The following is a 14,374-nucleotide window of genomic DNA, read 5'->3' on the forward strand; positions in this document are numbered from 1 at the left end:
AAAAACTGAATTAGGCACTTCAAGCAAACAAAGAGGTAACAGAGGTTAAAACTGATCATCTGTAAGAGAGGTGATGGAGAGATAATAGAAGCTAAAACAGCTTGTTTCAGACAGAGGAGGGCTTGAGAGCTTGCAGGAAGGGCCAGTAGAAGATAAAGACAGAAACATCTGGCTTGTGGATCATGCAAAGCAATTCTAGTAAAGTTTAAAAATGAAAATGTGAATCTAGAAATGATCGTAATGGCTGCCCTTTATCTTATCAGTGAAATGTACCAAAACAAATAGGATATCTTACCTTACATTATAAAGCACTTTGATTTTTAAATAAAACTGAGGTTGACTTGAACTAAATTGACGCCAACCAACCAAAGCTCCAGTGCGAGCTGAAGGCCACCACCTCACAAAGTCAGTGGAACCACATCATCTGCAAATAGCAGAGATGAGATCTGGAGATTACTTGGTTTCCTCCTAGAAAGTCTCTAGAAATGCCAATTTTGTCATATTTCCACATATCCAAATCACGGTGACTGTGGCGAGGGGTGGGATGCACCCTGGACAGGTTGCCAGCCTCTTGCAAATAAAATTGAGAGTACTGAAAACATTAAGCATCAGCATCAAGCTTGTCTGGTGTGAGGGTTTGTAGAGTTCCTGTCTTTAAAATCAATAAAAATGAATCCCCCTTTTTAAGTTTGGGATTTAATTTTCTTTAACTTCAATGTGAAGTATTTAGATGTAACATCTGTTTAACATCTGTACATATTTCTGCCCATAATTCATTAGACCTTTGTCGGACAAATACAGTCATAGGACAGAAAGGTTGATAATCTGACACTCCTCTCTCTCTGGAGCCGACCGTCATTCCGTCTTGGTTATTTTGAACTGAGAGCAGCAATAACACAAAGGGGGGTCTTGGTAACCATTAAAATAGTACTTAAGTGCGCGTGTTTATTGGATCTATGTAATCTACATGCCTGATCCTTTCAGTGCCTGTCACTTGTTGTCTCCTGGATGGATACTATTTCAGTGCATGACCTGGACCCTGTTCTGTGAATATGGTATCAATAATCCAAACTAATGTACTGTTTTGTTTGCTTTGGGTTCATTTTTTTGCGTCACATGCTTTAGCTCATTTTGCTAGCCGAAATTCTATTTGGGGTTTTGAGATGACCTGGAAGCAGAAACTGGGCTTGTCCTGAACAAGTATACGCTTGTGATTAGGAATCCAAACAGATTGTAATACGTCTGCACAGTACTTAGTTTAAGCCTTATAATTCACCTTAAACCTTCTTCGATCAAGAGAATACCAAAAAGACACCATGACAAATGAGTGTCTTCGTCGAATCAGGGGTCTCAAACTGAAGCTTTGAAGCTTAAAGTGTTTTTTTTAATGCAGCCACTACAGATTTAATCTCATTCTGGCTGTGTGTGACACTGAAATAACTTCTATTTAAACATGAAAATGGACTGGAATATGTTCAATACAACATTAGCTTGAAAGGCAATATTCCATGTTATAATAGCGACCAATTAGACTAAAATGGCAATAGCACCAAACTCAATGAGGTAGGTGGATAAGGATGTGGGTACTCATTTCCAATCTTGTCCATTCTGGATAACCCTGACAAAAATCTTTGCATCTTTAACTCTGCCACCTCCATCTCAGCCTCTTGTCTGTGTCAATGCCACCGCTATGACATAAATCACAGCAACTATCGCTAACATCTTGCAAGCCTTTTTCACTGTTTCCCCTAAACTGATAAATATAGACATGATAGCATGAAATTCTAGTTTTGTGTAGTGTTAGTGAGGGCCAGCCAATCAGAATGAAGTTTTCTTGTTAATCTGGAAGAATAATCTCTGTCTGTGATGAGGTTTCAAGTCCTTTTTAATGTTTGAAAGAATCCATTGAAGTAAGACAGATAAAAAAGGGCAGCTAAATAATGTGAGTTCCTGCGGGGATCCATAGAAATATGAAGTTGTTGAAAGGGCAGTTACATTAAACGGGACACACATTCACACACCCTATATATGCAAATTAGGCCTGTAGATGAGTATTTAGACCGGGAAGCTAAGCTGATAATTGTCTGCGGAGCATGCCAGTACAATGTGTCGCATACCTTTCTGTTGGTGTACAGGGACACACACACCAGTACTAGGGTTGCAAACATCATACTTTGATATTACAACACTATGGGTTTTGCTAAAGCATAAACCCTTAGAACTCAAGAACAAAGAGATAAAAGAGTGGGATAAACAACCAAAATGTAGTTTTTTGTCGCTATTGGACACAGTGTAACAGTGACACAGTGTCCATGTTTCGCTGTGTGGCAGGCAGGATGAGGACCCAAACGCAGGACTCAGAACTCGGAAAATTAAACTTAAAATGGCAGCTTTTCTTCTGGGAAAACTCAACACTGAATACAGGAAAAAACTAAACCAGAAAACTAGGGAACTAAACTGGGAAATAGAACTAGGAGGTGATTTGCTCACAAAACGTGTTACCTCTCTCACAGAAGGCTTGTTTCTGAAGTTTCTGAAGTTGTGTCTAATCTTAAATCACATGATCCCTCATGGTCATAGCCTTCAAAGTTATTTTTACAGTTATTCCCTTTTATCGCCCACATGTACTGAAGGAACCTTGGGTTTAAATTTGGTATTTACTTTCTTAGCCTGTCTTTTATCTTCCTTTTGAACTTGACATAGAACCAAAGCAGCTATGTATGATTGAGACTCATGATTTGTCTCAGCCAGCTGTAGAGGTTTGGGGTCACGTTTGGAAAAGCACCAAAGGGTGTGTTGCACAATAACAAAGAAAAAGTCATTTTTTTAACCTTTGCAATAGAAGTTTCATTTTTGAGTCATTGGTTTTTCTCTTTGCTCTCTCTCTTTGTGAAGAGCAGGGTGAACATGAGAAAAGTCATGTTTAATACAGAATCCAGAAATGAGAGTACTAAGGCATTCATCTCAAATGTGACATGCTTATTGAGGGTCACAAATTTAACCTCACCTAGCTAATCTCGTTAGTTTAACTAATGCTCTTCTGATGCAGATTGTTTATTTCATCTGTTGTAGGCTGTTCACAGTCCCATTTCAACCCCAGTATATTGAAAGGCATAGAGGCACAGAACTGAGCCATACCACTGAACGTGATTACCACTCCAGATGGAAAATATTTTGTTTTTGGCTAATTAGATTTTTTTCCTTCTGTATTTTAAATAAAATTTGAGTATTCTTTTCTTTGATAAACCATCGGTCCGACTCAGTCACTGACCTAATGCGCTTTAATTCCCTTTAAGCCTCAAGCTGCTTCTCAGAGGATTCCTTGTTAGTTGTCATAGATGATAATCTAATGTTCATTCAGAGCTGCCACTTGTCTGCCAGTGTTTGTTTGAATACCCACATTCCTCTGGGATGCAGTCTAACACTTCCAAGCCAGTGTGATAGATTGCAATTGACAGGTTGAATGGTTTGCGAACTGCCTGTCAGCCAACATGCAGCTGAGTGATAGATCGTGATCAGGCAGCGGGGATTGTTGAATTCCCGTCAGGAAGGTGTGCCTGTTTGCCCAGTGGTGCAAGAAGAGCTGGAAGTGATGGAGGTTTTGGGAAGGTGGAGCAACTGCCTCCACTGTTTTGTCACTGTCTAGATGTCTGTTCTTCTTTCCCTAACTTTATACATGCTTTAAGCTTTTGCTTTTACTTGGTGTACACCATAGTAAACTAATTTAACTAGCTTCGACTCGTCAAATACACAGCTTTGAATTTATGTGTTGCCAGGCCTATTGCCACAGGTGTATAAAATCAAGTTCCTATCCATGCAATCAACCTTTACAAACATTTGCAAAAGAGGTTAAATGTGGACCTGAAATAGGATGCCACCATTATACCAAGTAAGCTTTCTGCCAAGTCAAATTTCTTCCTTCCTAAATATCGAACGACTAACTGTAAGTGGGATTATTGCAACGAGGAATAGTTTAGAAACCATAGCAACTTAGCCACGAAGTACACAGTGGTGCATGCCAACACTCTGCTGACTTATTAAATGCAAAGTCCCAAACTTCCTCTGGCATTAGCATCAACACAACAGCTGTGTGCCGGAGTCTTCATGCATAAGCAGCTCTTAGGTGTAGGTAGGTGTAATATATAGGTGGCACAGTGCCTTTATACATACTGTGTAGCTTGGTTGCCCAGAGAGATACTTGTGAATTTGTGGTAAAACATTTTTTTTTTTAAAATAAATGAACTGGTTCTTATACAACACTTTTCTACTCTACCTGAGCACTCTATACAACATGCTCTATTCACTCTTTCACACCAGCACTTTTTTCTTTGCTTAAGTGCTTTCAATCTAAAATTCGCACATCGGGTTAGTATGCCCATCATATTTGGCATAGAGGCTGGAGCAGCAAAGGACCGAGCCAACCAGGTAAAGCCCTCTTCCACTAGTACCTACTCGGCTGGACTTTGCTTTGGTCGTTTTCCATTACAATCGAGTACCGCCTGATGTGCATGCGGTCGTCATAGCAGACCCGTGACATCATTTATATGCAATATAAATGCCACAGCAAAGGAGGATGTCGAGGTGATGGGATACCTGCTCTTCGTTTTATGGCTTTTTGTCAGATTCGGGCACCGTGGTGTTGTTTTTTGTTGTGTGTGGCCATTTCCCTCATTGTTGGGTTTCAAAAATGGCTCATCAAGTGACACCACTAACTACCCAGTCAGTGGCATACAGTCTACTGAAGCCTCTGATCGCCTCAGATCGCTTGGATCCCTGAGCGAGTAGGTACTAAAAAAGCATCTGGTATCAGGTATTACTGTACCACCAAATGGAAGACTTGTAAATCCAAGTTGAGGGTGCTGGTTTGTGAGCACCCTTGGCTTTGTGTGTGAGCAGGCAATTTCCTGTCCAAAAACCCCAAAATAATATAAAAAAAAAAAAAAAAATGAGTCGAGCCCTGCCAAGTCGACCAGAGTACGTACTGGTGGAAAGAGCGGATAGAGGACTTGCCTTACCCCTTAGCGACCAAAGATCCTGTTCATTTACTTATCTGAAGGGAAGCCCAGCCATTTTAGTTTCTCCCACACGTCCTACTCCCAAAGTAATAATGCACAACTTCATGATTAACTTTATTAATATTAAATTGGAAGTTGTGTGTTATGTAAAAATATTTAAACCACTTCTTATCAGGCTGGAAAGATGTTTATTTTTATTTGTAGATTGTATTGTTTTCTTTTTGGTCCCAGCTGTTTCCACTTGGCGAAACCACAAGTCAGACTCTTGGCCAGGTAGAAACCCCAGAGATGAATGTCACTTGGCAATAATAGTATTAAAGTTGGTGTTAAAGATGGACAGCAATTAAATCAGTAACGAAAAACACACATTTTTCAAATATTTCTCTAAATTAATCTTCTCTCCCACCCAAACCTTTCTCCTCTCTCTCTCCTTGCTTCCTTGCCTTTCTGCTGCATGTTCCCTTCATTCCTAGAAACCCCTGGTTTGTGATTAAAAGCCCCTCGGGGGCTATTCTGTACAGGATTAGTCTCCAGATACATAAAGACAGGCTTCAACAGGAATTTCTATACATTGTGTTGCCTCTAGCTACACTTTGACATGTGTAACACACACACACACACACACACACACACACACACACACACACACACACACACACACACACACACACGTTTTTACTTGTCAATACCTTTCACTCGGCACTGTTACCCGCAGGTTTATACAACACCACAAAGAGAGATTGCAATCACCTTGCAATCTACATTTTCCTCACATACTCTTTTTTTTTTCTCGACATTTCCTTCCATTTGCTTCTGTTTTGTTGTATATTAAGGTTATGATTTCGACTACAGATGTATTGATTTATGCTCAGGTGTACAACAGAGCGAGCACGAGCAGCAGAGTTTCGTTATGTACGATTTATGATTTAGGAACATGTCAGTAACAGGTTGAGTGAGTAGCATGCTCTTGCTTGGTCACCGTGTGCATGTGTGGCTGCATGTGTGAATTCTGCAGTCATCTATGAACACCCTTAAAATGTGCCGTCTCGTGCAAGTGCAGATGCTAAATATTATAGTTTAAGGGTGCACTTTTAGTGCCAGCTTTAAGATTTCACTTAATTTAATTTCATCTGCTCAAGAAAAAGTGGAAGAGAGGTTCTTTCTTTAAAGGGACACACAGTCCTTTTTTCAGTTCTAATTTGCATTATGAAGCAAAATCAAAAGATTATGTGACTCTAACCTTTATATCTAACTGCCCCTTCATTTTCTTCAGGGTCATGGGGCTGTCAGAGAGTAAGATACATGCATGTCTCCCCATGACAGCTCCACTATGAGATGCATGCATGTCTTTGGACTGTGGGAGAAAACTTGACTACCCGCAGAGAAAATATTTTATCATCAGATTTGGCTCCTTGTCAGATTTAGCAAACTGCGGTTCTTTTAGGAGTCAAGTGTGAGATCCGGGCAAAACAGGAAAAGACAAGAAGTTCTTGAAGTCACTTTATTCAATCAGTAAACTATTTACATGACCTGTGGTAAGCACTGGTAACTAAAGTGAGAGAGCATAGACATGAACCTGGAAGAAACAGCAAATCTTTTACTAAACAAGAGTGACTGACAGTAAGGGATCGGGCAAATCTGCAGGACAGGAGAAGGATGTTAGACAGGGCAGAGTCGCCAGAGAAAGTGCGTCCACAGTAGCGTGTATCTGATGATGCAGTCCACTTCTTACTTTGTTGTATATTCATTTTATCTTAATGCGCTTTTGTTAAAGGTTTTCAGTACTGTATTTATTGCATCAAACATTTGAAGACATTTAATGTGCAAAATGAATAAAATTGTGTGAATGGCTGTAATCTTCATAAGGTCAGAGTGTCGTTTTGTTATCAAGAACAGCTTCTGTGAGCTTGTAAAGCTTTAAATCTCTATAAACAAACAACACAAGGGCTCACTTAAATTAATAATAATAAGTGCAATAGAAAGGTTCTGAAGAATGAAGAATTTAGCAAAGTGGTCTGAAGAGCTTGTAAAGAAAGTGACTGGACCTTCACCTCTCATCCAAGAGGCTTCTTCTAAACTTTAAGGTTTTAGTTGTTTCATTTTTTGAAACAACTAAAACCTTAAAGTTTTTTTGGGGTTGTGTAGACCAAAATGCTAAATTTTGCTCTACAAAGGCCTGATATCCACTTATGAGGACATTATACTGCCACTCCTCCATTGAAATTTAAAACGAATGTCCTCATATGTGGATGTCATTTTTCTCAGAAACAAAAATCAGGTAAAAAAAAAAAAAATCTCGTAATTCTTTGTTTTTACATTCATCAGGATCCAATCTGCCCAAATAGCAAAGAGAAATTAAAAATGCATGCCATGGAAGAGTTTGGGTCTTAGGAGGATAAAGTCAGGGTTCCCATTTAACTTTAGCATGTTTTGTTGGTCTTCTTCAGCCCCTTCTCCTCTTTGCCGTTGCAGAGATGTCCATCACCTTTCCTGGCATTTTTCAGCATGACATTTTTCTGATGTCTGCAGAGAACAAGAAGACAGAACAGAAATGTTAGTCACTGCAGTTTTAACTGTCTTTTAATGCTTTCAGTGATTTTACACTGTACAGCTCAACATTAAGACGAGATCTTTAAATACAGTCTCTGTGTCTGTCATGGTCCTGAGTCACCACCACGTCTTGGTGTCAGCTTTTTCAGTTTTGTGTCCTCCCCATCCTGTCAAGGGTAATTGTCCTCAGCTTTGTTCCCCGTGTGCTTCAGCTTCCCTCATTACCTGTGTATTTATGTCAGAGTCTCCCTCTGTTTACATCGTCCCTCAGTGTTGTGTGCGCTTCCCTGTGTTTCTTTGTGAGGTTAGCTTTGCCCAGTTTAGTTTTTTTCCGCCCTTTGTATCTCCATGAATAAAGCTTCTTTTGCTTTTACTCCCCATGTCTCGTGAGTCGTGCGTTTTGGTCCACCCCTGCCTGCACACAGCTGTTTCCTGACAGTGTAGGTCCATTTAAAGTCTTTCAGTCAGTCTACAGTGATACTCGTTTAAACTGTGTACTCTGAATGTGGAAGAATACCTGAGTAAACGATTAAGTTTTACAATGAAGTGTAAAACTATTTAAATGTGGTTGGTGTACTTACTGTTGGTGTGGTTGTAGGCTGTGAGGTGCTGCCCGGTGGTGGTGATGGTGTGGAGACGTGCAGGTGGACAGCAGAGCGGTGTCTCTCTGTCTTCTCCACGTAACAGTAATACACTCCCTCGTCCCTGAGCTGAGCGCGCTTCACGGTGAGGGACAGGTCTCCTCGCTGGTTCCAGTCTGATGGTATGCACACTCGGCTTTCATCATAGCCGTCTCCGTAGGTGATTTGCTTCAACAGAGGATTCAGCTCCAGCACCAGCTCTCCGTCTCTCCACCAGCGCACAGATTTCACAGCCTGTCCAACTGTAACGGAGTGACATGGCAGTGTGGCATCCTCTCCCCGGAGTGCAACAACTTTATAGGGCAGAAAAACGTGCAACTCGTCCAGCTCCCCCCTCCGTTTGTAGTTGCAGGTAAACGCGTAATAACCGTGATCGTTGAAATCTAATCTCTTTAATATCAGAGAATCCGAGCTGTGATCCACCCGGTTAATGTAACCTGGCCCCGGCATCCAGACACCAAAAAAAAAAAAGGCAACCAGCTTATTGGTGCCATCCATCAGCTTGTGGCGGAGTGTGCCTTTTCCTGTCTTACACTCTTCTGTGAGGCGAAATCTAACATTGTCTCCTATAGTGGCCTGGATCAGTTTCCCAGACACCGCGCTGATAAAACAAAGAAGTTGAAGGACTGACAAGGGATGCATTCTTAGAATGGAAATCTTCCTATCAGCTGGCTTTTTAATAGTAAAGAGTACAGGAAATGGTGTGATGGGCTGGCGAAGAATGGTCCTTTTTATTGGAGGATGTATAGGTGGGGTGATCAAAGTCCGGCCCATATTCAAATGGCCCTGACAACTCCCCATTCAAAGTCGATGGGGAGGTTTTGAAATTCAGAGCTGAAATTCTGTAACGGGAGGCATTTTCAAATCGCCATATCTCTTTAACAAAGCAAAGTTAGGACATGAAGCTTGTGCCAATATATCTTCAGACACTGCTGACACTCACAGTGGAAGCAGTTTTTACAATTATCTTACCGTTGAGCATTGAATTACGTTTGTTTGAGGGGTGGAAATCTGCATCAGTGTACATAGGTCATCTCTTGTGTTGGAGTGCCCTCTTGTGGCGCCTTTTGGGTAGTGCTTTAGTAAATGTGAACACTGCAAGAAGTGGTATCAGACTGGTTTGTAGTGGAGGAATTTGTTGCCAGTTTCTTTAATCTGTATTCATGTTGTAATGTAGTAGTACCACAATATGGCAGAAACACTATGTTTTGGCACAAATACTTTGATTTGGTATACTTTAGCTTCTTCACCCCTTTTCAGCACAAATTCCAGCTTTTTTGTCTGTTTTCAGAAAAGAAAACTCTTTTCAGTAGAAACTCTGCTGATTCATCTCTTTTCAGCGCAAGTTTCTGCTTCTTTGCCTCTTTTCTGCAGAAATTCTGCTGATTCACCTCTTTTCTGCAGAATTTTCAGCCTTTTCACCTCTTATCAGCACAATTCTCGGCAGCTTCTGCTCATTTCAGCAGAATTGTCCGTCTTTCCACCTCTTCTTTGTAAGAATGACTTTGGCTCAGTGAAATGAATAGCCGCCTTGAGACTAGGAGGGCCAGGTTCGAATCCTGCTCAGGGTGGCATTTTTTTTTTTCCACCACCATACAACTTTTTGCAACTTTTCATCGTTTTCAGCTTTTCAGCAGACAGCTTCAGCGTTAAGGCATCCACACAGCATTTTCGCAGGAAATGCAAATTTTTGTAGTTTCAATAGATTTCAGACATGGCGGGAGAGTGAATATTTCTTCAAAGAATTCAAGGGGAAGTGTGTCTGTTTGATCTGCAATGAAACTGTGGCAGTTATGAAAGAGTATAATGTACGACGTCATTATGAAACCAAACATCAGGCCCATGCATCCTACACTAGTGCTGAGCGAGAGCAGAAATTAAAGCAAAGGGTAGCTCTCCTGCAGGGTCAGCAACAGTATTTTTTTTCGTGCTCAAATTGTCCAGGAAAAAGCTCCAATAGCAGCTATGAGGTCGCCCAACTCATCGCAAGAAATGGCAAGCCTTTTTCAGATGGAGAGCTTATAAAACACGGCCTCGTTAAAGTCACTGAAATCATGTGAACGGAAACAGTGCAGGACTTCAACAACGTCAGCATGTCCAGAAATACAGTTGAGACGCACTGAAGACTTGCCAGCCAACATATAACTGCAACTGTCTGATAAAGCTGTGCTTTTGATGTTTACTCCATCGCATGCGATTAGAGCACCGATGCTGCAGACACGCACAGCTGCTAAGTTTTTGCGGGGAGTGGACGAGAGCAGGTGAGTAAAAAATATATTCCATCGTACCCGTGTGTTAATGTGCAGGTACGCGTGCTTCAAATATCAATAATGCGCATCAATTCTGTCACTACCCTGCTTTTGTGCACCACTTTCTTATATGAGTTTTTCTTGTTAACACACAGAGTACACACCGCTGTGCACAGCGCACGCACACGCAGTCAGCTGATCTCATCTGATGCAGATTTGCTCTTTGATCAGGTGACATTTGTCCGGATTTTTGGCACGAGTGGCGATCAGCACCGCGGCTGGATGGCCCGATTTACATACCCAGCGCAGCTGATAGTCACCAGAATAATTTACTAAAATTATATACACTCCTGTTATTAAGTCCAGTTCAGTCTGTTAATGTTGATAACGGTTTCAAACGAACGTTAATAGGTGTGTTGCTAAGCCTAATAACTTAAATAACAAACTTGAAATGTACCCGTCCCATTTTCCCCTTTATTGTTTTTTCTCTGTGCTGTAAATCTTCCCTCTAAGAAGAAATCTGAGGCTGCTGTTGTGAGAGCTACCAAAGCTTTTTCTGAATAAATTAATAAAGATCCATTTATGGAAAGCTGTGATGAAGGCATTTTGTCTTTAATTATATTCAACAATATAACACATTTGACCACTTTTAAATGATTTTTCTAACTTTAATACAGTAAAGTTAAGGTTATATACCTAATTTCTAGTAAGTGGCCCAGCCCCTCCTATATTTTTATGTATGTGGCCCTCAGTGAAAAAAGTTTGTATTTCACAAGCTTTTGAGGATTGTGCCAACAGATGGAAATCTTCATTAAGACACCAAATTTCATAAATTCTTTCTTTCTTTCTGCATTTACTTTCTGTAGGAGCTGATTAGTTACAAAAACCTCTCTCCAGCTAGACTGTGACATCTGTCTTTGGTGAATTTTTGTAGGAAGCAAAGTGATATTTCGCTGCAGTGTTAAGGAGTGTTTGATTTACACAAGCAGCTCACAATCTGTTTTTGTGTGGGTGGCATTTCTCACACATTGTTGAGGAAACCTGTTAGAATGCAGTTAATGCGTTTTGTGGACTCTCCTGAAATCTATTCATGTCCAAACGGACAAAAATATTCACAGCTACATGGAACCCAAGTGTTCATTGGCAAGCCTCACTTTTTTTCTTTGCGAGAGAGACTCATCTGTTGCCAGTAGTAGAACTACTACTAAACATGGTATAAGAAATTGTTAGAATATCAGTGCAAACTATAAAAACATGTTTTTCTTTCAAGCTATCTTCTCATTAGCTTGACATAAAACGTGACAGGTTAGAGGCAGCTGCCAGACTTTAAAACTGCAGTTGACCCTTAGTTTTAAAGTCCTGCCTCTAACCTGGCTGTACAAATCTCAATCTGTGATGTGTAGAAGATAATGGATGTGGTTTGTGTTTACATTTCTGGCAGAGTGACATTTTTATTGGAATACACATATTCATAGTTTAACCTAAATTTAATGGTTGAATTCAGACATTGATTCTTCATCCCTAATCATTTTTTCACCCTAGGTTAATATTGAGCTAATTCTGATTCCATTATTTCTGCATGTTTGTATTGTGGGGCTTGCACGTGTTTGGGCATGAATTAAATGCATGGAAATTATTGATGAGATAACAAAAAACATGCTGTGTAATTGCAATGATGGGTTTCTCACCAGCAAGATTAATGACGTCTAGATAACACACACTAACAAACACACACATACATGCACATGCAATCTGTCACCCATCTTCTTTTCCTTGTGGGTGGCCTTGGTGTATTCACCTAGGGAGCCTAGCTGTTAAAAGATCAAATATACACGCACATTCACACTCTCAGATACACACCTTTAATTGTACATGCTTGAAAATCACTCAAATGCTTGCTATATTTTGTTCCTGCATGTGAGTCGGGCAACCTCAACCTTGAACAAAAAAGGATTAGCAAATTCATCTAGAAAATAGCTTGTAGTTACATTTGGGGTTTAGTTGGGGTTTAGTTTAGTTGGGGTGCTACATTTGGTTCATGCTTTGGATTGGTATACAAATTTGAACCGTGACCTACTTAAAGGGGTGTTTCAGATTTATGAAGCAAGGCCTACAAGCCTCTTTAGAAGGGGGTGGATTTAAAAAATGCAAAGATTTAAAGCAACCTGACACCTAACAAGTCACAGGTTCTCATCTATGTCTACAATGCCACAAGCTGCAACCCAAAGTTAAGCTAACGTATACGTGAAACCCAACCTGTCTTGCTAATGCATTTACTGATGTGTTAAGCTAATGTTGAAGCAAAGCTAATAAACATTTGTAATTTGAGCTTCTTGTGTCCGTTTAGCTTTTAGAAGATTTGGAGATGTGGATGACAGGGTGAAGAGTGGGGGTCACCCGGAGTCAGAATCCAATGAAATATCTGCGTCACCTCTTAGTTTTCCTGTAATCTGAGCTCAAATATGAGAATATTCAAAGTACAGTACAGAAATTTGGGAATAGTCTACTTGTCATGGTCTGGGCGGGCCTGAGTAACTTTCCATAGCATCAGCTCTCCTCCTCTGGGTGAGCCCTTCCTGCCCCTCCCCATTCCTCAGCTGCAGGCAATTATTCTGGCAGTATTTAGGAGCAGCTCACACTAGAAGTCTTCGCCAGATCGTCTGCTAACCTCAGTTAGTTCACAGCCTCATGTTCCTGTGTATTTATCAGTGTGCATACTTACCTCTCTCTTCCTGTGTCCTAGTCGGTACCTGGACTCGTCATTCCAAACCCTGCCATAGCCTCGCTCCTGGATTCCGGTCAGCTGCTGCTCAATCCTTTTCAGACAAACTGCCTTTCACACCTGCCTGCCTCCCTGCATACCTGTATTGGAGTCAGCACTCGCCTGGACTTCGCCTCGCCCCCACCTCCAGCTAATCCCCGCCTGTGAACACGTAAGCCATCTCAGCTTGTCAAATGGAGAAACACTCACAACTCCTTGGACTGTTCTGATTTTCCTCTCCTACGTTTCAGTGCCCTGGTCTGCCACAGCTTTCACCTGCCCCACTCCAGTCTCAGCAGTTTAGTGACCTGACTGTTCCATGCTCACCCTAGCCCCGCACCTCACAGACACCACTCTTTTTGCACCAAGCTAAATCTTGTTTTCGGTCTTGAATATTTATGTTAGGAACATGTGTAAGTAAATTTTTGTTTTCACAAATCACTTCGAGCTTCCGGTCTTTGCTTCTGCACCTGAGTCCATTCCACGCCACGGGCCTCTGAGCTATGACACTACTATTTCTTTTCTCTGAAATCGTTCTGTACTTTGGGCTGTAAGGCAGAGGAGGAAGAGTGGGGGTCACCCAGAGTCAGAATCCAGTGAAATACTTTCGTTACCTTCAGAAAATTTTTCCAAATTGGAATAAAAAAGATCAAAAATACAGTACAATAATTTTATTTATTTGGAGTAAGGTCAGGGTGAGAAGACAATTCTTTGGAAATATATTGTCAGCTCTTACAGAATTTAACACTTGTAGTGTAACAATTATCCCTCTCTATCATATATATGAATTTTCTAAAGTTAAAGTGGATTGAGCAGTAAAATAACAATGACAGGATACAGAAGAGTCGTATTTGTAAGCCAGTCGGCACCCGTACCGTAATATGCGTAAGAATATTGCAACAACATTTTAGGTGCGGCTGGCGGTGCGGCTAGCTTGACTGTGACTTCATAAGTGAGGGCTCACTTGACCGCAGTCTTTTGCGACAGTGGAAGGAAAAACTCCCTTTTAACAGGTAGAAACCTCTGACAGAACCAGGCTCAGGGAGGGGCGGCCATCTGCTGCGACCAGTTGGGGTGAGAAATTACATTTCTCATATTAATGATTTCTCAGATTACTATTATACAGTTTTGATATATTATTATTATCTGTCATCACAC

The 14,374-nt window shown here is 40.9% G+C and overlaps 1 protein-coding gene across 1 annotated transcript; it reads right to left on the minus strand.

The window, feature by feature from the left end:
* Window positions 1–5,230: 5,230 nt before the first annotated feature.
* Window positions 5,231–10,972, minus strand: LOC134624481 (uncharacterized). Its single transcript, XM_063469469.1, has 2 exons — window positions 8,147–10,972; window positions 5,231–7,538 (listed from the first exon to the last, which is right to left on the minus strand). Exons 1-2 carry the CDS (start codon window positions 9,005–9,007, stop codon window positions 7,497–7,499), a joined length of 903 nt encoding a protein of 300 aa, XP_063325539.1. The 5' UTR covers window positions 9,008–10,972; the 3' UTR covers window positions 5,231–7,496.
* Window positions 10,973–14,374: the final 3,402 nt, after the last annotated feature.

The sequence above is a fragment of the Pelmatolapia mariae genome, linkage group LG3_W, assembly GCF_036321145.2.
Source record: "Pelmatolapia mariae isolate MD_Pm_ZW linkage group LG3_W, Pm_UMD_F_2, whole genome shotgun sequence".
NCBI classification, from domain to species: Eukaryota; Metazoa; Chordata; class Actinopteri; order Cichliformes; family Cichlidae; genus Pelmatolapia; species Pelmatolapia mariae.

What these genes read in the sequence shown, in the direction of transcription:
- LOC134624481 (XM_063469469.1), bottom strand. Translation starts at nt 9,007, where the DNA reads ATGGGGAGTTGTCAGGGCCATTTGAATATGGGCCGGACTTTGATCACC. An exon ending in AGCCTACAACCACACCAACA is followed by an intron (nt 7,539 to 8,146) that starts GTAAGTACACCA and finishes TGTTCTCTGCAG; the next exon opens with ACATCAGAAAAATGTCATGC.